Here is a 24,728-nt window from a genome sequence, read left to right as displayed (position 1 = left end):
GGCAGACTCCTTTAGTCCCACTCATGTTGAGTATGAGCACACACTCTTGAAGGCATGTAAGCCAGCCTTTTATGTTTCCAGTGTTTTAAATACCTGTTCTACTCATCTATCAAACTATGACTCTAAGGAGACTATCTCTGTGCCCATTGTTGGACATTGTAGGCTGTACGGTGTGTTCCTTTGTCTGAAGAAATGAGGATTGGCCACACAAATCCATGCAATATCTTCTGTTTAGTTGTTTTTTTAATGGCACTCAAGAGTATTTGCATGTTCCACTGAGTAAGCAGAAGCCATGCCAGAGTCAGTGTCTATTCCTGTCAAGACCCATTGGTAGCCCCATAGGGCCACTAGCATCAGTCTCTGTATTGCCAGCTTTGTTTTGGGCCTTTGCACCAGGGAATCTGCCCAATAGTCATTATCAGTCTCTGTCTTTTTTGCTGGCATACAGAACAGTTCTTATTGGCATTTTGTGCCTGAGAGGATGCACAAGGAACATGTCTAGATTCAGCCCATGTCTGCCTGCTGCCGTACCCCCATATCCACTGATTTCATGGATCCAGGTGGCCACCTCAAGGGAGTACACAGGGATACTTGCTTGTCAATTCCAGTCACCTTCCAAACCTGGAAAGGGGCTCTTCTGATTGACATTCATTTGTTCTGCTTTAATGCACCCCTCAAATGTCCATGGGGCCATGCTTCATATGGGCATCCTTTTAATAGACCAAGTATCCGTTGCCCTCTTGCCTGACTGTATGGGCAGGTGGTTGGGCACTGCCTATGAGTAAGTAAAATCCCAAACACAGGTGTTTCTGTCAGTGTTCAATTCTTCCATTACTGTTAGGAAAATGCATGCAATACAGCCCACCAAGATTATTTGTTCTTACCTCCTGTGGCCAAAATAGCAACTTCCAAACAGGATGGTATTCATTTACCCTGGAATTGCCATCCTCAAACCAAGTAGCTCTTGGTTGGTCAGTCAAGAGCTGCTTACAGGGTACTGTAGAATCCAGTGGCTCCTCACATAGTTCCAGAGTCAGTTTTAGGGGAAAAGAGGCCCTCTGTGAGTGTCTCCTCCTTACTTTCCCCAGGTAGCATGATTCCATACAAATTCTGTTTTATAATGGAACTCATTTGGGCATTGCCTCCCTTATTAGAGTGTTTCTCTGACATCACCCAAAACAGCCTGGGCATTTCAGGTATAATTGTAATTGTCCGACGGGTTTTTCCTGCCTGCTGCACAGATAAAACCAGTTCATCGAGACCCTAATGCTGCAGTAAAGAAAGAGTTTAATTAATGCAAGACTGGCCAAGTGGAAAGACTGGAGTTATTACTTAAAGTAGTCGCACTGAGAACTCAGAGACTAGGATTTTTATGGTTAATGGGTGAGCAGGGGGCTAGGAAATGGTTACTGCTGATTGGTTGGGAACGAAGTCGTAGAGATGTGGAAAACGGTCCTTGTACACTGAATCTGCCTCTGGTTGGGGACCACAGGACTGATTGAGTCACGAGTCATGGGTCTGAGTGGGGTCAGTTCTTTGCCAGAAGGCAGAAATCTGAAAAACATCTCAAAAGACCAGTCTCGGGTTCTACAATAGTAATGTTTTCTATAGGAGCAATTGCGGAAATGTCAAGTCTTGTGACCTCTGTCTACGTGATTCTTGAGCAGTAAGGGATGATAAAAAAATACACTTTAGCAAAGTTCAGGCCCCTCCCCTGATCCTAATCTTGTGGTCTTTCATTAGTTTTTGGTCTCTGAGCAAGGAGGAGATTAGCTTTAGAGAGAGACTGTTAGCATCCTTGCTTCCAAGTTAAACTATAAACTAAATTCCTGCCATGATCAGCTTGACCTATGCCCAGGAATGAGTAAAGACAGCCAGCCTGTGAGACTAGAAGCAAGATGGAGTCAGCCAAGCTAAATTTCTCTCAGTGTCATAATCTTTGCAAAGGGGGTTTCATCAAGATCACTTTATGTCCTTCAGTCATAGGTGTAGCCTCAATTAATGTCCTGTAGCAAGGAAGTAAATGCCCTTCAAGTGGAAATTCTCTAGTTCAAAGTCCTAGTTGTCATTGCTGGGAGGCACTCACAAACCTTTGCCATGAGCCCCGGGAGGTACTCTGCAGAGGGCTCTATCAAATGGGGAGGTTGTCCCCACCAGCTCTTCAGTTTCTATTTTGCACTATGTGGGCCTGGGCAATCCTAACTGGTTCCAATTTTAGCATGTTCCATTAATACTGCTCAAAGGATTTACATACCTTCTGTTTTACAGTACTGGATAGGGGGAACATTTCCCAGTCAGATAAAATGTCTCTTCCCATAATGCAATCAGGTGAAAGAGATAAAACCATTTCACATGAAGTATGTTCAAATATGCCAGCTTTCATAATCCTAACAACCCTTACACTTTTATGTTCTAGTCCCAGGAATTTCCCTGTTTTATCCCCAGATCATTTTACCCTCTCTTTTGCAAAAGGCTTTGGATCTCCAGTCTGGAGTCCCGCCAGGAGACCCTGGCCTCTCTGTTAGTTGTTACCTTGATTAACCAGTCTAACAGGTAATTCTAGGTTGGGTTTCTCATTTTAATCTTTATCTTCTTGTCTTTAAAATTCTCCAAACTGGGGCAAATACAGCAAACTGGTTTGGGCCCTTAAATGTTGAGAGATCAGCTGGGGGTCCCTTTCCTCCACTCAGTCTTCAATAATGTTGTATTAAGACCTTTGTTTTAACCCCATCAATTTCTATTTTCTTCATTCCATTTTTTAATAACCACCTAAATATGTCCCCTCCTGGGGTGAGTTCCATGGCTCTCCCCTTTCTTTTTCCTCTTTCACTCCTATCAATGTTCTCTCTATTCATCTTATTTCTTACAAACCATTTAAAAATTTCCACCTCCCAGGATGAGTCCTTTGACTCTCCCCTTTCCCCTTCATCATTTTCTTGTTAATTAGTCTAATGTTTTTATTAGCATCTGTAAGACCTCGAGGTAAAGCTTAGACAGTAAATTTGATAAGGCTTCTGGAACCGTCTTGGTTTTGCAGCAGTAAGGTTGTATGAGGTGCCCATACAAAATGGGCCCCTTTAACAACAGCATGTACCATGGCCTGGATAACGGGCATATTCAGTGGGTGAATATCCCAGTTATCATAAAGCTAGTCCCATATGGCTTACACATGAAATGTATCAGCTGCATAATTTGGGGTGTTCCATTTGGCATTTATAGGTAGAGTCTGGCAGTCCCCCTTCTCAGGGTAAACAGCTCTTACAGTGACTTTTATTCAGTCCACCAGGCTCGCTATTCCCTTGGGAATAACCTCCTGTGTGTCTGGATTATGTACACCCATGTGCAGTTGTTCAGCAGTGAGCTGTGGGTCCTTCATCAACCCAAACATGTTCTTCCATTCTGCAGCATTCAAAACCAAAGATACAGCCCCTAAATTAGTTATTCTCATAATCCATTTTTATAAAGGTTCCTCAGGAAGCGGATGATACAGATCAACAAAATGGAGTGTTCCTTTACACCATACCCTCTAGTTTCAATAATTATTTGGTTTTTCCCTTCTCCCACATTGACTACCCTCTTGGTCACCACAGGTCTCAGAGGTACTTTCTGTTGTTCCTGCATAATTCTGCCGTTGTGTGGTGGTTCCGAGGCTAGTGGCTGAAGCTCAGACTCACTGAAATCTAAGCTTGGTGTATGTAGCATCAGGGTCTAACCCAGCACTCTCTTTTAATTTTATTTTAGCTAATATAGATAACAGTAATCAAGGGATTGAATAGTTTGCTTTTTTCTGATTAGTTTGCATTTTCTTGTGCCTCTGGTGAACCAATTCTCCATCTCAAAATTCCACTGGTAACTTTTACCTTTAGTAATTGAGCAGAGCACTGTGGCTCCATGGCATGGGTGATCATTTGGCCGCCCAGGAATCAAGGATTTCTCATCCCCTAGCCTTTTATCCTTTCTCTTCTCAAACCAAATGTTTCTCTGAACCTGAGCCATTCTAGCTAATCCCACTTCACTAACACCAATTGTTCCTGAAAAACTCTCAGAACATTTTTTTGTGTGTGTTCTTATACCACGACAATCAATGAGGAAGCCTTCTATGACCCCAAAATATGTGGGAATTTCTTCCCCCCAGCAAACAAGCAGTCCTCTACCAGCTGGGTGTCAGCTCTAATTCAGTTCAGTTCTGACACTATCTGCCTGGAGATAGCCTTAGATCCCCCAGGTTGAGGGCTCAGTCCCCAAGACTGCTTCCCCAGACACCAGTCATAAGTCCAGACCTCCAGATCTTCTGACTGACTGGCTTTAAGTTGGGGTTCCCACAGCCCCTTCTTTAGGTTCCTTTAATTTGCTGGAGCAGCTCACAGAACTCAGGGAAACGCTTATGTTTACTGGTTTACTGTAAAAGATATTATCAAGGATGCAGAGGAAGAGATATGTAGGGCAGGGTATGGGGGAAGGAATGTGGAGCTTCTGTGCCCCCCCTTGGGTGCTCAACCCTTAGAAATCTGCATGTTTAGCTATCCAGGAACTGTTTGAACCCTGTCCTTTTGGGGTTTTATGGAGGTTTCCTTATATAGGCATGATTGGCAACCATGTAAAAATGTGATTGAACAAAAAGCACATGTTCTAAACCCAGAAAGACCTCCTTATTCGACTTTTCTTGGCCTCTCTGTGTAGTATTTCTTTCTCTAAGTTATGGAGCAGGACATTCTCTGGAATTAGAGTCTTTTGACCCACAGTCAGATTAAATTCCTACCTTGGGCACGTATAAGGACATTGATAACGGCAAGAGGCACACAAATTCCTAGGCAGAAAGGGCCAAGTCCCCAGTGAAACCCAACCTTCAAGCCAAAGACAGACTGAAGCATGACAGCCAGGCTATCAGCTCAGGGTAGAGTCCACGGCCAGGAGTGAGAACTTCCTCAGTGCCTTTTAGCTAATCAAATGGTGCTTTTCCCAGGCCCACCCATGGACCAGTCAGCACACACTCATGATCCTGAGCCCATAAAAACCCCAGACTTAGTCACATATTGGTGTGCCTTACGGCACCCTGTCACACAAAGGACTACCCACTTTGGGTCCCCTCTCGTGTTGAGAGCTGTTCTCTCATTGAATAAAACCATACCCCACCTGGCTTACTCTCCAGTGTGTGTGTGTAACCTCATTCTTCTTGGACGTGGGACAAGAACCTGGGACCCGCGGAACAGTGGGAGTGAAAAAGGTTGTAACACTTTCCTGACTGGCTCACTGAGCTGAGGGTGGTGACACACTCCCATTCACTAGAGCGGCAACCCTTCTGGGGGCCTAGACCTCAGGATTTCCTGAGCCGGAGCTGTAACTCTGTAATCCTCTCACCCCTTGCTGGTGCCAGGCAGCTGCCCCACGTGATGAGAACTGGCAGTGATGGGGCTGGGCCAGCCCAGAAGCCATGAGTGAAGTGGGGCGGCAGGACCAAATGAGCTGGGACATGCTCCCCTTCACCGAAGCATGCAGATGGTAGGAATGAATGAGCTATAATAAGAACAAGCTGCAATGCTTCCTGGGGCCTCAGAGCTTAGGACTCCCTGAGCAAAAGGGTAACAACCCTTGGGGTTCCACAGTTGCTGGCATCTCCAAGTTTTCAGGCTCTGCTGCATCTCCCACCCCTTTGTCCAGATGCTGGCACCCAAGGAAGAAGCTGGTCTCAGCATGCCCAGCCCAGCTATGGGCTGAGCACAGAGCCACAGCAGGCATGGAACCTGGGCCAGTAACGTGAACTAAGCGCAGCCTGCCAGGCTTAGTGGGCAGAGCAAGTCTAGTGGCAAGCCCAGAGCCTAGTAAGGCCCTGACCAGAGGTGCCGCTGGCTAACCGGAGATTTCTGGCTGATGAAGCAGCACTGAAAGAATCTTGTGTCAACAGGAGAAGGTCAGAGAGAGACTGTTTCCTGAGATCTGCTCCTGAGGCCTAATAAAGCAACCCAGCATTATAACAAAAGACTAACGAGGGCTATGGGAGTTAAAAGCCAGGAACTCTGGATGAAAACCAATATATATGTATTCGTCAATTTTTACACAGCCAAACCATATCAGTATATAATCATAATATCACACCAGAATAGTGGACAACTCAATAGTCTGACAGCAAGAATATAATGCTCAGTTCTAAACTAGAGAATGTAAACACAGCAAGGAAATCCTGGATACAGAGTTGAATTGCACCATGCTAGACTGGCTGCTGCTCTCCATGATTATGATCTGTCACACATCAATAAGAGACCTAGAACTTGCTTTCCTGAGAACAAGAGATGAGTAGTTTTGTTTGTAGGACACAGTAAATTTTGATGCTACTACCCTGAACGATTGCAAGCATATTCTTTCTCAACCACTTTCTAAAGCTGACAGTAAGTTCAGTAGCCTAGAAACTGATCTCCATCATGCAAGTGATGCTCTCAAAGACCTTGGTTTTAGAATCTGTACAAAGAAACCTAAGCCCTCATGCATGATACTACCAGGTCAGGGATAACCAGGTCCACATGTCTTTATGAGTTTCCACAATGTCAGACTTTTACTGATGCTATTTCAGCCACAAAAGCCATGAGCTACATGGAGTTCCCAAGGAATTGATTCTCATTACTTCCTTTTCAGTCGGTAGAGCCATAGGCACACAGGTTCAAGCCACTCCACAAGTGAGTCAATATTGCAAACCCTAATAGTATACTTAATATATAATTTTATAGATTAAACTTCCCATAACAAAGTTAACATTTAACATCAAGAAAAAGGGGATAGGAAAAAGGGTTAATGAACCACTCCAGGGAGAGAGACATTGACGAAAAGAATATCCTGTTCTGGGCCAGGCAGTCCCTCAGTCTTGCAAGGAAGAGACCTTGATGTGGGCAGAGTCTTCAGTGGCAGATACCAGTTGCTTATCACAAGTGACAGCAAGACTGTCAGTTAAGATGGCCGTTTGAGCTGCTGAAGTCTTGCTCTTTCTATGGCCACAGAGTCCTCTGGTGAGGACTGAAAATGGAGGAGTGTGCTTGGTTATGTCCTCATTTGATTGAATAGAGTCTTTATTGATCAAGCAAAACATCTGGTCCCTGTTGGCAAAGTGCCTAATGAAATGTAAGATGGAGTCTTTTTCTGAGATGAAGTTACTTATGTCAAGGATACTCTATGTGTAAGCCAAACACAGTGTTAAATGAAGTAAATCAAACAAATGTATTAGGATGAGTAAGATAAAGTAAGTAAATACACTGGAAAGCAGAAGTCTGTAAAAGAGGGATTATCTTGACTATAGAGTAAAAACAGAAAACCCCAAAACTTACATGGAAACAAATTTAGTACAACAAGAATGTGGAAACAAATTTAGTACAAGAAAGAGACCAAAGAAAGAGAAAACAAGATGTAGTAGAAAAGTTAAAAGAAAATCTATCTTTGCAGACATAAGCAGCATCTTGAGAAAACTTAGTTAAGAGAGAATAAAATTGCTTCGATAAGAAGTTGGAGGGAGCTGAGAAAGATCTGAAATCTGAACTCTTGAAAATGAAAACTTTCCGTAAGACTAATAAAACTGAGTTGGAAAAATATAACCAGCTCTATCTACAAGAATTAAAAGTTAGAAAATCACTGGCAACTAAACTAAACAAAACCAGAATAGCAGTGGTTAGTAGCAAACTCCTTGTAGAGAACAGCAGACCAGATTTTTACGCCACTCTTATTACGAGGCAGTCCTAGAGTCACCGTGTATGCTGAAAACAGGATAGTATTCAAAGAACATTTTCTAGTCACTCAGAAATCATCAACATTGTCAGAGGCCTTGATCTTCAGACAGATATAAACCTGACTGGAAGTCTTGTGGACACTTTCCACGGGTCAGAGTTTCTTTTCATATATTAAATTTGTTTTCTTCACTTTCAGCTTTAGCTTTGTTAGCTAGGGTATTTTTGTAAGACTCGTGAGTGGGGATGGGAAAGGTGATCTTTGTACTTTGTTTTCTTTTTACCCATCCCTCCCACCAAAAAATGAGACACCAGAACTGTTAATGTTACTGTTGCTCTGTGAGAAAAGATATCTTGGTGAATAATTTAGAGACATTTGTAGGGCTCAGAAGAAGACAGGAAAATGTGGGAAAGTTTGGAACTTTAGCCAAGAGACTTGTTGAATGGCTTTGCCCAAAATGTTGATAGTGATATGAACAATAAACTACTGGTTGAGGTGATATCAGATGGAAATGAGGAACTTATTGGGAACTGGAGTAAAGGTGATTCTTGCTTTGTTTTAGCAAAGAGACTTGTGGTATTTTGCCCCTGCCCTAGAGATTTGTGAAACTTTCACTTGAGAGAGATGATTTAGGGTATCTGGTAGAAGAAACTTCTAAGCAGAAAAGCATTCAAGATCTGACGTGGATTCTGTTAAAGGCATTCAGTTTTGTAAGGGAGGCAGAGCATAAAAGTTGGGAAAATGTGTACCCTGACTATGCAATAGAAAAGGAAAACCCATTTTCTGGGGAGAAATTCAAGCCAGCTGCAGAAATTTGTGTGAGTAACAAGGAGCCTAATGTTAATTCCCAAGATGGGGGAAATGTCTCCAGTCCATGTCAGGGACCTTTGCAGCAGCCCCTTCCCCCACTCCCCTCCCTCCACATCAGAGGTCCAGGAGGAAAAGGTGGTTTTGTGAGCTGGATTCAGGGTCCCCATGCTGTGTGCAGTCTAGGGACTTGGTGGTGCCCTGCATCCCAGCCACTCCAGCCATATCTAAAAGAGGCCAAGGTACAGCTCAGGCTGTGGCTTCAGAGGGTGGAAGCCCCAAGCCTTGGCAGCTTCCAGGTGGTATTGAGCCTGCGGGTGCACAGAATTGAGGTTTGAGAACCTCTGCCTAGATTTCAGAAGATGTATGGAAATGCCTGGATGCCCAGGCAAAAGTTTGCTGCAGGATGGTGGCCCTCATGGAGAACCTCCGCTAGTGGGGAAGGGAAATATGAGGTCAGAGCCCCCACACAGAGTCCCTACTGGGGCACCACCTAGTGGAGCTGTGAGAAGAGAGCCACTGTCCTCCAGACCCCAGAATGGTAGATCCACTGACAGCTTGCTCCATGCGCCTGGAAGAGCTGCAGACACTCAATGTCAGCCCGTGAAAGCAGCCAGGAGGGAGGCTATACTCTGCAAAGCCACAGGGGAACAGCTGCCAAAGACCATGGGAACCCACCTCTTGTATCAGTGTTACCTGGATGTGAGACATGGAGTCAAAGGAGATCCTTTTGGAACAGTTAAGATTCGACTGCATCACTGGATTTTGGACTTGCATAGGGCCTGTGGCCCCTTGATTTTGGCCAATTTCTCCCATTCAGAATGGCTGTATTTACCCAATGCCTATACCCACATTGTATCTAGGAAGAACTACCTTGCTTTTGATTTTACAGGCTCATAGGTGGAAGGAATTTGTCTTGTCTCAGATGAGACATTGGACTGTGGACGTTTGAATTAATGCTGAAATGAGTTAAGACCTTTGGGGACTGCTGGGAAAGCATGATTGGTTTTGAAATATGAGGACATGATGTTTGAGAGGGGCTAGGGGTGGAATGATATGGTTTGGCTGTGTCCCCACCGAAATCTCAACTTGAATTATATCTGTCAAAATTCGCACATGTTGTGGGAGGGACCCAGTGGGAGGTAATTGAATCATGAGGGCCAGTTTTCCCATGCTATTCTCATGATAGTGAATAAAACTCATGAGATCTGATGGGTTTATCAGGGGTTTCTGCTTTTGCTGCTTTCTCGTTGTCTTTTGCTGCCACAATGTAAGAAGTGCCTTTCGCTTTCTGCCATAATTGTGAGACCTCCCCAGCCACCTGGAACTGTAAGTCAAATTAAACCTTTTTCCCCCAGTCTTGAGTATGTCTTAAGCAGCAGTGTGAAATGGACTAATGCATTAAATTGGTACCAGGAGTGGATTGTTGCTGAAAAGATGCTCAAATATGTGGAAGTGACTTTGTAACTGGGTAACAGGCAGAGGTTGGAACAGTTTGGATTGTTCAGAAGAAGACTGAGTGAAAGTTTGGAGCTTGCTAGAAACTTGTTGAATAGTTTTGACCAGTGAAGTCCAGGCTGAGGTGGTTTCAGATGGAGATGAGGAACTTATTGGGAACTGGAGCAAAGGTCACTCTTGCTGTGCTTTATCAAAGAGACTGGTGGAATTTTGCTGCTGCCCTAGAGATCTGTGGAACCTTGAACTTGAGAGAGGTGATTTAGGATATCTGGTGGAAGAAATTTCTAAGCAGCATAGCATTCATGAGGTGACCTGGCTTATTCTGAAAGCATTCAGTCATATTCATTCACAAAGAGATGGTTTGAAGTTGGAACTTAATGTTTAAAAGGGAAGCAGAGCATAAAGGTTTGGAAAATTTGCAGCCTGACCATGAGGTAAAAAAGAAAACTCCATTTTCTGGGGAGAAATTGAACACTGCTGCAGAAATTTGCGTAAGTAACAAGGAGCTGAATGTTTATAACCAAGACAATAGGGAACGTGTCTCCAGGGCATGTCAGAGATCTTCACGGCTGCCCCTTTCATCACAGGCCCAGAGGCCTCAGAGGGAAAAATGGTTTCATGGGCCTGGCCCAGGGCCCCACTGCTCTATGCAGCCTTGGGACTTGGTGCCCTGTGTCCCAGATGCTCCAGCTCCAGCCATGGCTAAAAGGGGCCAAGATACAGCTTGGCCTTTGCTTCAGAGGGTGCAAGCCCCAAGCTTTGGCAGCTTCCACATAGCATTGGGCCTACAGATACACAGAAGACAAGAGTTGAAGTTTGGGAACGTCTGCCTAGATTTCAGAGAATGTATGGAAATACCTGGATGTCCAGGCAGAAGTCTGCTGCAGGGATGGGTCCCTCATGAAGAACTTCTGCTATGGCAGTGCAGAAGGCAAATGTGGGGTTGGTGCCCCCACACAGAGTCCCCACTGGGACACTGCCTAGTAGAGTGCTCAGAAGAGGACCACTATCCTCCAGACCCCAGAATGGTAAATCCAGTGACAGCTTGCTCTGTGCACCTTGAACAACCGCAAGCACTTAATACCAGCCTATGAAAGCAGCCACGGGGGCTGTCCCCTGCAGAGCCACAGGGGTGGGCTGCCCAAGGCCTTGGGAGCCCACCTCATGCATCAGCGTGTCCTGAATGTGAGACATGGAATGAAGGAGACTTTGGAGGTTTAATATTTAATGATTGCCTGGCCAGGTTTTGCACTTGCATGGAGCCTGTGGCCCCTTTGTTTTGGCCATTGTCTCCCATTTGGAACAGGAATATTTACCTCCTGTATCCCCTGTGCCCCCATTGTATGTTAGAAGTAACTAACTTGCTTTTGATTTTGCAGGCTTATAGGTGGAAGGGACATTTCTAAGTGGTGTAAGTTCTTAAAGCAGAAAAAATAGCCATTCTTAGCACTACCCTTTGTGTCTACTTAAAAAAGTTATTTTTTTATTTTATTTTCCTATAAATTCATTGTTTTCATCCGAACAGCAACTGCAGTTGCAGGCATTTTTATGACCAACTCATGGATAGTTTCACATTAGAGAACCCAGACTAATACACTGCCCTTTGTAAGCTATTGTTGCTAACGTGTGTTAAAGGCAGATAGGGGCCAAAAGGTGTTCAAAAGTATAAGCAATTAGACACAAAGTTCTCAGATTTGGGTGGCCTTGTTGAGAGAAACATAAGCATGATTGTGCCCATTATCTGAGGATTTCTAGGGTAGCCTCACTGCCCAAATTCTCTTCCCCACCTGCCAGCCAGGGACCCAACGTGCATTTTGCATCTCAGTGGCTCCTTTTTAGGCCATCAGGAATTTTTTTCTTAAATACTAAGTTCATCTGAAAAGATGTGAGGAATTAGTTCCCACTCACTTGGAAACAGGACTGGTAGAAATAAGATCTAGAGCACACTGGCCAACTTCACTTCAGTAACCTGCCACTCTCACCACGCAAATCAGGCAGCCGTATTATGGCAGGGGCTTGTAAAAACCGAGGAACAAGCCAGTCGTGTCTCAGTTTCTCTTCTGTTCCCAGTAATGTGCAGTGTTCATGCGTTTTCTTTTTTTGTTTGTTGTTTAAAAATTTTATTCATTCTATAAGTCACTCAAATTTCTTAACTATTTCAGTTTAGTGTGACACAGTATAGAGAGTGGGATGTAAGAACCATAAACTATTCCATAACCACATTTGAATCAAATAATCATGATTTGTGTTCCCTTTGGCATCTCAGTATCTCCAGGCTCCAGCGCTTGCTTAGCTGTTATGACTCCGGCGAGCCTGTGTTTCTGGGAGAGCGCTACGGCTACGGCCTGGGCACTGGCGGCTACAGCTACATCACGGGAGGAGGAGGGTAACTATGATCACAGCTTTCTTCAACTACTTTGAACATAAACTTTCTTTTCCACTTGAGAGGTGGGTCTCTGGCACTGGGATCTATACTGATAGGTGAGTACTCTGTGAATGGTGGTTGTTGGTATGATAGTAAAGTCAACATTATATTTGCTAAATATTAAAAGAACACACAGTAAAGAATACTTTAGCCCTTGAAGAAATGATACAAAAAAGTATGTCATACTTGGTAGAATGTCCTTAACAATGGTTGCTTCTAGGCAACCAACTAGTTTTGATTGTGTTTAAATGGAGAAAGCAATTGGTTATAGATTTTAATCTCAGAGAATAAGCCATTAGACTATTAAATTATGTAATGCTTAATAAATCACCTTTGGGGAAAGTATGGAAGCTTACTTAGGCAATTAAGTGATATTTGTGTAGGATTTATAGGTTTTAAATAACAGTTAAAAATCAATATTTTAAATGAAGCATCTGCCTAATCTCTTACGAAGAAAGATTTTTACTTGATTTATATGGGTGAATCAATTAAGCAGTTTTCCCTATTACTTCTATAGTCTTACTATTGGTGTGTGTAGGCAAAATCTTATCAACTGTAGTCATTTAAATTCATTCAGTAGATATTTATGTCTGCTGTGTGCCAGGCAGCATTCTAGTTTATAATCTGATGGATGATACACTTCTGGAGGGCTGGGACCTTAAATTCCTACTTTGCAATTCCCTAGATTGGAACAATTCCTACAGGAACCTGCAGGATCTCAAGAGTCATATGACAGGCATTCTGATTTGGTCTAGCCGATTCAGTGGTGAAGATAACAGGGTTATGGAGGTGGCTCTGTTGCAGTGATAACCAAACCTGAGCGTGTGTGCTGATCTTTGTTAGTCTCTGACTTGCCTCTGCCTGAGGTCATTAACAACAGGAGGGGGAGTCCAGGGAGGCCTTTGAAAAGACACTAGAGTAAGCCAAGGAGTGTTGACCTCCTTATCAAAAAAGGTTCAAGCTATTTGCAGCCTTACTGTAATGCATTGGGCTTTCTGGGTGAAGAGTTAGGGCCGATTAAGGATCAGAGAATGGCACCCATCGAGCCAGGATGTTCCACTTTGAAAGTGGCCCTGTTATTTGTATATGGGTTTATGTACTTTATAGCATGATAGTGTTCATATAATATTTTTAAAACAGAAGTGACTTGTTATGTGATTTCTGCAAGAAAACCATTTTGTTGTCTTCATTGCGTATTGGATTTAGCTGTTGTTTCCAAGACTGGCACTCAAGGCCTTCTGAAACCTCACTTTACCTTACCTATCTAGCATTGCCTTTCATCATCCCAGTTGGTGGTTCATTCGTTCAACTGGCCTTGTGTGGGCCAGGCACGGGGAATGCACAGATGAAAGCTGCACAGCCCCTTCCCCACAGGAGCTCACAGGCCAGTGCCAGATTTGCAAATACATTGCACAATTGTCATTGCTCCCCCTTCCCTTGCCCCTGGCAGGCCCTGCTGGACCACCAAGGTGGCACCTTTCACTTCTTCTGTGCTCAGCATCTATCTTGCTCCTGGGTACTTCCCACCACCTCTAGTTTTTCCATCTTAAAACTTCTCACCACCACCATGCCATCTTCTCCCTACCTCGCAGAACATCTTGAGTTCACTACTCTATCTCCATTTTCTCAGCTCCATGCTCAGCCCTTTAAGAGTCATTAACTCCTAGCCTCCTTAACTATCTCACCAAGGTTTCCAGCAACCTTGCTGTAGCTAAATGAAATTAATAATTTCCAGTTTTTATCCTATTTCACCTCTTAGCAGCCTTTAGCACCGGTGACTGTTGACCTGAAACACTCCTTTCTCTTGCTTTCCAGAGCGGCATCCTGTCCTTGTTCATCCTTCTTTCTGGTCATTCCTTCTCAGTTGTTTCTATCTATCCCTTCAGTGTCTTATGTTTCTCAGGCATCTTTTCTAGTCGTCCTTCTCACCCCGTGTTGTCCCTGGATGATCGTATGGCTTGATGCTGAATGTACCCAGAACTCTTTCTCCAGTCTAGGACTCTGCTGGCCTCCAGATTCATAGATTCAAAGGGTATCTCCACTGGACAGATTGACAGACACATCACACTCAGCACCTTGTCATTTCTGACTGTAACCCGATTGGTTCTTCCAGTGTCCCCCTCTCAGGGAAGACGGTGGCATATATGAGTTCTCACCCCAGGAGTCTGTGAGTCAGCTCTCACCCTTTCTCTCCTTCTTTCCCCACTCCCTGCAATCACCTGAATCACCCAGTCCTGTCCATTTTATTTCCTAAATCGCTCTTCCGTCAATACTTCTATCTCCAGTAATCTCAACCAGGTCGCTGTCATCTCTTGTATGAGTTCCTGCCACAGCCTCCTATTCTCCCTACTTTTGTGTCTTAAACTGCACTCCATGCTGTTGTCCACACTGTAGTCAAAGGGACCTATCTAAAAGCAGATCTGGCCCTCTCTCCCCTCTGCTCAGATGCCCTCAGTGGCTTCTCATTGTCTTTATTTTTCCCCAAGAGTGTGAACCTTTTTCTACTTTTGACACCTAAGACAAAGAGATGATCATTCAGATTTTAACAAGAGTCAAGTTGATCAGGGATGAGTCCTCAGTTTTGATCATCTCTAGTTTGCCTGATTAACAGCCTCCCTGGATGTTACTGAGGCCACTGCTTTGGGCCCAAAGGCCCAAGAAGAGTTTTGTTTTCTACCTACTTACTAGGCCCAGTTTGCCGCTGAAAGCTGCCATGGCTGGCCTGTTACTCCCCTAGCAAGGATTTTTCTCTCTAGAAATTCATTCATCTAGGCTTCGTGGCATTTACCTCTCTTCAGTTTCATAATTATGTATGATTTTCCTATTATTTGAATAGTTTTATTTGAGTGTTACTTTACCATGGCATGAAAGTCTTTTGCATCCTCTGATATCCTAACTGGCAGTAGAACTTCTCCCATTGCCTTTAGGATCAAGTCCACACTCCAAGGCTTATAAGACCTCTCATGATCTTGGCAGATGCTGTTTTACCTTTCTAGCCTCATCGATCTACACCCTCATCTTAAAGAACTCTTGCTGAACTTGTTTCAGTTTCTCTGAAGCACTATTTTTTTCCTCTCCTCCCAAGATACGACATTTGCTGGTCTCTGCGTAGCACTGTTTCCCCAACTTTCTGCCTGTCTAGTTCCTCCTTGTTCTTTTGGACTCACCATAGCTATCACCATTTACTCTTGAATGCCTTTAGCCCAGTCTAGCCTCTCAAATCTAGGTTTAGTGCATTTCTAATGTACTTTCATAGCATATTATGCAAACCATTATCATTTAATTGCCTGTTTACTTTTCTGTTTTCCACTTAAATTATGCATTATTTGAAGGCAGTACCTGTGTGTTTCATTTTTCATTATTTCCTCACTTCTTAGCATAAGGACTCATGGTTTTCAAGGTACAGGGAATAAATGAATAAACAAATCTATGAACACAAGGCACTGATCTTTATATAACTAACATTGACCAATGTGATGTTCTGTTTTTAATAGTGCTTTTACAAAGATGCAGGAACATTTTTCATGAGATTGTCTCTTACATCAACCTTTGATAAAAGCTGTAAGACGTAATGTTGATTAGTTTCTCTAGTATTACAGTAGAATTTTCCAATGCTCTAGCTTGAGAACCAATATGCCTTTTAACAGCAAGTCAGAATCAGTGGCTTGTAAAACCAATTCGTGGACCATAACTAGTATTTTAAATTAATGAACTATTGAGTGGAATGGTATAAAATGGAAAATATCAGAATGCATTCCATGTCATAAGGGTAGGTATTGTTTGTGACATTTTTGTTTCAGCTTTATACATATCCATGCAGACTCATACACCAAACATAAATGGTTACAATGTGAAATTCATTTCTTGATTTCTAATTGTGGGTCACAGTCAAGTAAATTTTTGAAAACCATTACCTTAAACCATCTGTCGTAGGTAAGGATGTTTTGACAGAGCCGAGTCAGACATGCAGGTTCCTGTGGTTTCTGTGTAGGTATTTTGCATTATTTGGAGCATGAGACCTTTGTACTATTTGAATCCAAATGTCTGTTTTTCACTTTGTTGCTTACTCCATGAAAGTTTTGGTACTTGGAGAAAACAAGTTGAATTTCTTTTTTTAAAAAATTTCAATAGGTTTTTGAGGGCAGGCGGTGTTTGGTTTTATGAATAAGTTCTTTAGTGGTGATTTCTGAGATTTTGGTGCACCTATCACCCAAGTAGTATACACTGTATCCAATGTGTAGTCTTTTATCCCTCATCCCCACCCTTCTTCTGGGTTCCCAAAGTTCATTCATTGTATCATTCTTATGCCTTTGCATCCTCATAACTTAGCTCCTATTTATAAGTGAGAACATGTGATGTTTTGACTGTTTCTTTTTGAAAATACTTATTTACATATGTGCATTTAGGTAGGAAGCTATGCTTAGGGTATCTATCATCAGCCTTTTTGGCAACCTTGGGAGCAAATGACTACACCAGAATAGGACGTTGGGCAGTGTCCTCAGAAGAGGCAGCAGGAAGTGTTACCCAAAGAGACCACCATGACCTGTTTATTGGCTGCAGGCCAGGAGGGGCAGGCGTGTTTCTCATGCATGTTCCCTTCCTACATCTTCTTGATCTGCACTGTGTTCTTGGGCAAGTCCCAGACTCTCATTTCAGTTTTTCTTATTTTAGACATTTGTATATTGTATATTGAAGGAAATAAAATAATCCTGTAGCCTTTCAACATCTTTTTAACATTTAATAGTTGGTGGCCAGAGCAGACAAGTGTTCTTTCCAACCAGGATATGACTGGTAGTTTTCCATTTTGGCGAGCAACCTTATTTGGAAAGAACTCATCAGCATGCTAATAAGCAAGTGTTATTGACGGTTCATATTCACTTAGTTTATGCAGATAATTAATGTGAGACTGAGTAGGCAAAAGTATAAAATAATTACAAATTAAAAGTTCATGCTCGCGTTTCATCTTCCTATAAAGTTAGTTTTTCAGAGAGCGGATCAAAAAAATGAAAGTCTTTCTCATTTTTCTCATTCTACTGGATGCTGACAAAAGAAAAAAAGCATTTTTACTATTTACTGTCCACCCATCTTCTCATGTACGCTCTTTTCCCAGAATCAGTAGCTTGAGCCCAACGTGGCCGATTGGGTGTAGGAGTTCACTCAGCCACAAAAAATGTGGCGGGGGAGGTTTCACTGTGGATAGCAGGCTTTCTAAGAGAAAGGCAATTTATGGTGGGTTTTCAGACTTGCAGTTTTCCTTTCTCTGTAGTTGACAGGAACTTCGTTTTTTATACCTTCCTATTTTGTTACAATACCTTATGTAAAGAAATTCTCTTGTCTAGTCAAGGGCAGGGAGGGAGTCCTGCACTGTTGCAGGGGATGGGGGAGGGGGTTGGCCGCTAACATTAGGTAAAACTGTGCCGAATTGAGCCCAGCATGTGGAATCAGTGTTTTTGATTCAGGGATTCAAGCTCTTTGTCCTTTTTTCCTTCCTCCTAGAGTGATTCATAGAATGTTTCCTCCCCCAGGAAGAAGGTCTTTGCAAAGGCAACTTTGTTCTCGCTTGTTTGATGCATCAAACTTTTATTGAGTGCTGTGGGCAAGGCCTTATATGTGGCAATGGGACCGTATGGATGAATTTTAAGTAGTTTTGCCTTAAAGAAAGTCTTTGATGATCGAGACTGAACTTGTGAATCATATTTTTCCTTCACCCCTCTCAGTTTTTGAGCTTTTTATGATATAAAAAGATTCATTTCTACCTTAGGATCAGAATGGAAACAAGAAACCAAACTGTATTTTAAAACAAAGAGAAATTATTTTGGGAACTTGGTACAAAACTGTTGGAAAGGGCCAGAAGACTAAAAGAGAACAGGTAGGGTTTTACCTGAGCTCAGTAGCTAGAGAAAGCTGCTATTGCCTCTCAGTCTGGAGGAGTAGAGTCCTGTTTCCCAGGGCCCATTTGTGCAGCAGCGGTCTCTGTGGAGCTGCTCTAACCCCTTTCTCTGCTCTGGCTCCCACTAGAATGGTCTTCAGCAGAGAAGCCATCAGGAGACTTCTCACCAGTAAATGTCGGTGCTACAGCAATGATGCTCCCGATGATATGGTCCTGGGAATGTGCTTTAGTGGCTTGGGAATCCCTGTGACACACAGCCCTCTCTTCCATCAGGTGAGGAAATGGTTTTTATTCTTCCCTCACAGCGGGTGGGGGACATCCTTAACAGGACTGTTACCCTGTTTGATATAACACTGCATCATGTAGATCCTGAAGACGGGAGGCAAAAACATATTGAAAACCAAGTGGCGTTTGACTGGGATCCTCACTTGTAGGACCAGGGAAAATCTGGGTGTTTTGTTTTGTTTTGTTTTGAGACGGAGTCTTGCTCTGTCGCCCAGGCTGGAGTGCAGTGGCACAATCTTGGCTCACTGCAACCTCCACCTCCTGGGTTCACACCATTCTCCTGCCTCAGCCTCCCGAGTAGCTGGGACTATAGGCACTCGCCACTATGCCCGGCTAATTTTTTGTATTCTTTAGTAGAGATAGGGTTTCACTGTGTTAGCCAGGATGGTCTCGATCTTCTGACCTCGTGATCCACCCGCCTCGGCCTCCTGAGGTGCTGGGATGACAGGCGTGAGCCATCACGCCCAGCTTTTTTTGTTTTTTAGTTAGAAAGATTGGTGGCATTTAAAAATTACTGGATGCTGCCTAGAAATACATAGTACTTACCTAATATTGTGCTACTGGCCACTGAGACTATATAATTCTACACCATCCTCAGTTTTTACACTGTCTGTCTTTTTACTGAGATTTTTCTCCTTCACTTGCCATTAAACTGAATGGCTAAAATCTATTAAATTGCAATTGGGTATCTCAATAAGCATATATTCTTGGGGTTATGGAACAGAAGAGATGAGCTTATGTTTACCAGGGACGGGTAGTGCTTATAGCCTCCCCATACTGCAGTTTGGGGGTTGGAGAAGGAAATCCTTCTGCATTATTTTTAGTATCTTTTACGAACCAAGTCAGTGAATTTTCTGCTAAGAATAGTAGCAGATGTCACAAACTTAAAATAAACATAGATCCATACCCATCTAATCTCCTCCTTCAAGAAATTTAAAGTTTTTGAAACTTGAAGTGTATATGCATACGTATTTTAGGTGCCTTCTCTTATACTGAAAATACAGTTTTTATGCTTTATTTACTTATTTTTTTAAATTTATTTTGAGATAGGGTCTTGCTCACTGCAACGTGGCTCACTGCAGCCTTGATCTCCTGGGCTCAAATGATCCTCTTGCCTTAGTCTCCCAAGGATCTGGGACTATAGGCACACACCGCCATGCCTGACTAATTTTTAAATTTTTTTTATAGAGATGAGGGTCTTACTGTGTTGCTCGGGCTGGTCTCAAACTCCTGGACGCAAGCGATCCTCCCACCTCAACTTCCCAAAGTGCTAGGATTATAGATGTGAGCCACTGCACCTGGCCCACACTTTATTTATTTAGTAACCAGTAGCAAACATTATCATAGCAATATAGAAAACTTAGCATGACAGAAATAGTACTATAGAAAACAACTCGAATAAGACTAAGAAAGTGTTTGCATCATCAGGAAAGGCAGAATCCATTTCTGTATCCTTGAGACAACAACAGAGCATAAAAATAGACCTTTAATATAAGGAAATGTATGAGAAACCTCCTTTCTGATGTCAGTTAGAAGATACTTATCTGTCCTTTAGGACTTTGAGAGGTCTTACCCGCTTTAAGCCTGTGTTGCGTTAGGAAGACTTAGGAAAGTAGGTGTTATTCTCTGCTGCTCCCTCTCTCGCTATGTTTCATGGTGTTTCAGTCACGCAATAAAAGGGGTAATTAAAACTGTTAGCATATAAGGGAAATAATTTATCAAGGTTAGTGTGACAGGTCTTAGATTTTTATAGCAGCCCTTTTCATTTAGGGGAGAATAAATTGGCTAATGAGAAGGAGAAAAGAAAGAAGGAAAATCATCTATAGGCAAAAGTCCTTTGAAGATAATTTTTTTAAAAAAGGTTGTTGTTTCCCCCACTTCACAACCCTTGATTTCCCTAATTCACATACATTTTAAACTCTTCTAAAATCATAAAATATGTTTAAAACCTATACTCCCCAACCGATAATGGAGTGAAACTCCATCTCAAAAAAAAAAAAAAAAAAGTGATTCCCAAGAGAAACTGGATACTTTGCTTAGAGAAAACAAAATAGTATCTGATTTCAGTTTCTTTCTAACCCTGTAGGTTACTTCTTCAATCTTATTCTAACCTGTATCTAGTTCTGCTTAAGTTTTATTTTCTAACTTCTAAAAAATGTTGCAATGTAGATAATATAAAAACTTTTTAGGTCGTTTCACAGACAATTTTGGGTTACTTGTAATTCTCATTTACACCTCATTTACACCTCTGGAACTAGACTAGATATTTGGGCAGGAAGAGAGTATGAGTTACGTTATCCTTCTCCCCAGTGAGCTCCTTGTTTTCTTTCTTCGAATGATGTCACCTATTTACACATTAGAGCAGTAGACAGGCCAAGGGAAATCTGAGAAATCTTTGCCCTGGCCCCCCACAACCCAGATATGGCCAGAGTTTCCTTAGAAGTACCTGGAACGTAACAGTTTTTGTGTCTTTGTGCAGAAGTGATGGTAGTAACTTAAATGGCTTACCAAAGAAAGCTTTTTGTATTTATTACTATGGTTCAGGAATCTCCTAGAGGCAAGACTATGGAACATAGAAGCAAAAAGCAGTACATTTGGGATATTAAGGTAATTGGAGACACAAAAGCAAAGAACCTGGAGTTAGAAGAAAGAGATCAGAAAATAGTTTCCTTTTTGCTTTTGGATTCCCATAGCCAATATTAAGTAGTGAAGTAAAGCAATCCACTTTATAAACTCAAATGCTCTTCTGCAGCAAAATTATTTTCAATCAACAAGGAAGCCTAACTCTCTATTTTTCCTGCAGGCTCGGCCAGTGGATTACCCTAAGGACTACCTTTCTCATCAAGTTCCCATATCGTTCCACAAACACTGGAACATCGATCCAGTGAAGGTGTATTTCACATGGTTGGCACCCAATGAGGAAGCCAAAGCCAGTCAGGAGACACAGAAAGGTTTTCGAGAGGAGTTATAAAGCACGGTGACCTGTGAGCATAGCCTGCGCAGGGAATGAACTGGAGACTGTGGCCTCATCCCATTGTGCTGTGCTCACAATGCTTGTGTCTGCCACATGGCATTGGACGCTTCCTGACTTGAGGGGGAGATTTTATGTATGGTATTTTTTGACAGAGGAAGAAAAGGGGTCATAGGAGAAACATTTTTTTTTTTTTTCTGGGAAAAATCACTTGCTTTTGACTTACGCAGTTGTTTTAACACTTAGTGATGACTGTTTATTCCACAAGCTGTGATAACAGCAGTTTTTATTATTGTCACAGGAAAATAAATGATTCCAGAAGTCCCTTTCCTGTTCTGTCTCTTCATTATAATGGAAGTTTCAGTTGGGCATGAGCCTGGAGTGACTGTCTACAGTTCTATTTGTATATATAAAAAGAAGAGTGAAAGTCTTTTGACATGGATATTACCAATGGTATGAACTTTTAAACCATATTATTGATGAAAATTATTTCCTGGGAACTCAGTAGGAATAATACTGTGTTAAGGAATAATAGTGTACATAAAACATCATGAAACTCTAGATATGAAATCCCCTGAAGTCTGTAATCATGGTGGTTATGTTTTATCTCTTCTTTTGCTGTTTGTGCCTCATAAAGAGAATGAGGTCTTCTGCTAGAGCTTCGTATTGCTTTAGAAGTTCATTTGTGTTCTATTTCTCCCTGAAGCCCTATCTTTATGGCCTACTTGTAACATGAAAGTGTAATAGATGCTGCCACAAAATAGTGTCCTCAATATTTTAAAACAATGTTGATGTGTTTTGTTCAAGTCAGCAAGCTCTATGTGAGTCTCAGGAAGTGAATTAAATTTGGACCTTATGTTTTACTCTTTTTCTTAATGTTACTTAATGACTCTCTCCTGACTCAGAAGAGAAACCCCTTGTGGAAGGACAACATGGTGATCAGGGAATTTCTCTGGGTCCCCAAAGAATGACATTTGAACCCAGTATTTTGAAACAGCTCTAGTTTTCAAATTGTATCTTTAATATATAGTAACTTAACATATTCAGTATTAATGTATAAAAAGCACTCTGTTTAATTATATAATTCAGTTTTTGTAAAGGTATTTGCATAAAATTTGATTTAATATGTCTTAAACTGATTTTGGTATAGTAAATTACTTATTTTTTTCTTTTTAATAAAAACTGTTATTCATTAACTTTGCTTATAATGCTTTTATAGCCAAGCACAGAATTTAAAGCCATACCACCAAAAGTACCTGTGTGTGCGTTCATGTGTTTTTCTTGTAGTATAGATTTGACTCATTCCCAAAATGATGCAATAGTATTAGTATTTACCATTTTTCCAAATTAGCAACTACCAGAACTCGTGTGTGTTGCAGTGATAACACAATGCATTGGATTCAGTTTTGTGAAAATGGATTTTGTGGCCATCCAAGAGATGTATCAGCTGATGAGAGGCTCCAGAAGGATTTCTAGATCGCATCAAGCCTCTACTGATGGCCTTAGCTTTGTTGTCATTGTAACTGAGATTGTTGTCATTGCCACCATAGTAGTCACCTTCATGTCATCTATAATAATACTCCTGGAGAGCCCTGGCTGCCTACACCAGTGGAAAAGAGTCTCCAGTTCTGCTCCGGCCTACTAACTGTTACCACTGAGAGAACAACATGTTCATTTGACAGGATTGAAGCTGGCATCCGTACATGAAGATCCGTGTCAAGCTTTCTTCTTTGGTCTGATCAGTGCCTTCTACTGATACCGGGGCACCTCCTCTGGTACTTTCAAGTGTTTTGTTAATTATGTTTACTTTTTGGAACTGTGTAAGCCTAACCACAATTAAAAGATCTTTGCCTAAGTTTTTTATTTCTCAAATACTGTGTTCATTAGTCTAGACTGGGAATGGGGAGGGGAAATGGGGAAAAGGAATGAATGAAATCAGAGAAAAAGGTCAGCAGCCCAGTAAATACAGTTTAAAGAGAGAATAATCACTTCAGAGCTACCCTTTTAAGAGAAAGCCATCAGAAATTGACAGTGTTTATATAAAGTTTATAAAGCCATTATGTTTTATTGTATAACAAATCAGAGATGTTATTTTAGAATTGACTCTCATCTAAAGAACTCAATTTTGAGTCTGACATTTCCACGACCAGATATTGTCTTATTCACATTTCCTTTGCTTTGAAATAGGGCTTTCCTTCCAAATGGCTGTTTTTAGGATAGGGATGTTAATATCAGGGATTTGTGTGTGGAATAACTGGAATGTCATTTTTACTTTTAAGCCATTCCTGATGATATAACCAAAGCGGGTTGTCTTGACTATGTAGGACTTTTACATCTTGCAGCTAAATCAGAAATCCAGACATGAAAAATAACCTTTCTAGGACGCCTGGAAGCAGAAAACAATAATAGCATGCTAAATTAAAAACGATGCTATGTATGGGTATGTAAATATCAGTGCTCTCTGCATTTCTGGGTTTATTGAAGACCTCTTGTGCTTCCACATCTCTCTATGTTATAGTTATGTATATTTCCTCAAAAATTAACATAGTTGACATCTTCAAGAATGTTTCTGTTGTCTTCCAACAACTGATACCACAAAAGTACGAGAGTTATAAAAAATTATATGCCAACAAATTGGATAGCCTAGAAGAAATGGATAAATTCCTAAAAATACAATAGACCAAAACCAAGTTATAAAGAAATAGAAAATCCAAACGGACCAATACTAAGTAAGAAAGAAAATTGAATCAGTAATAAAATGTCTTCCATCAAAGAAATACTCAGGACCAGAAAGCTTCACAGCTGAATTCTACCAAACACTTAAAGAACTAGTACCAATTCTTCTCAAACTCTTCCAAACAATCAAAGATGGGGAAACTTGCACTCATTTTATGAGGACAGAAATTACCCTGGTACCAAAGCCAAACAAGGACACTACAAGAAAATAAAATTACAGGCCAATATCCCTGATTAATATGGATGCTAAAATCCTCAATAAAATACTAGCAACCCAAATTCAACAGCATTTACAGGATTGTTCACCAAGGCCAAGAAGACTTTATCCCAAGAACGCAAGGATGGTTCAACATATGCAAATTAATAAATGTGATTTACTATATTAACAGAACAAAAGATAAAAACCATATGTATGATCATCTTAATAAATGAAGAGAAAGCATATGACAAAA

At 41.7% G+C, this 24,728-nt stretch overlaps 1 protein-coding gene across 2 annotated transcripts in view; it reads left to right on the top strand.

Moving 5' to 3' along the window:
* The window catches only part of B3GLCT (beta 3-glucosyltransferase), a 113,757-nt gene extending 90,350 nt beyond the window's left edge, over nucleotides 1-23,407 (top strand). For both annotated transcript variants that reach the window (XM_023208776.2, XM_023208777.1), the window contains exons 13-15: nucleotides 12,236-12,355; nucleotides 18,413-18,557; nucleotides 21,373-23,407. In XM_023208776.2, coding sequence (XP_023064544.1) covers nucleotides 12,236-12,355; nucleotides 18,413-18,557; nucleotides 21,373-21,540 — 433 coding nt within the window. In that variant the 3' untranslated portion in view covers nucleotides 21,541-23,407. The remainder of the gene's footprint in view (nucleotides 1-12,235; nucleotides 12,356-18,412; nucleotides 18,558-21,372) is intronic.
* Nucleotides 23,408-24,728: the final 1,321 nt, after the last annotated feature.

Source organism: Piliocolobus tephrosceles, chromosome X, assembly GCF_002776525.5.
Source record: "Piliocolobus tephrosceles isolate RC106 chromosome X, ASM277652v3, whole genome shotgun sequence".
In the NCBI taxonomy this organism is placed as follows: Eukaryota; Metazoa; Chordata; class Mammalia; order Primates; family Cercopithecidae; genus Piliocolobus; species Piliocolobus tephrosceles.
Note: the sequence above shows the minus strand (reverse complement) of the source record. Positions and strands in the feature narration are given on the sequence as shown.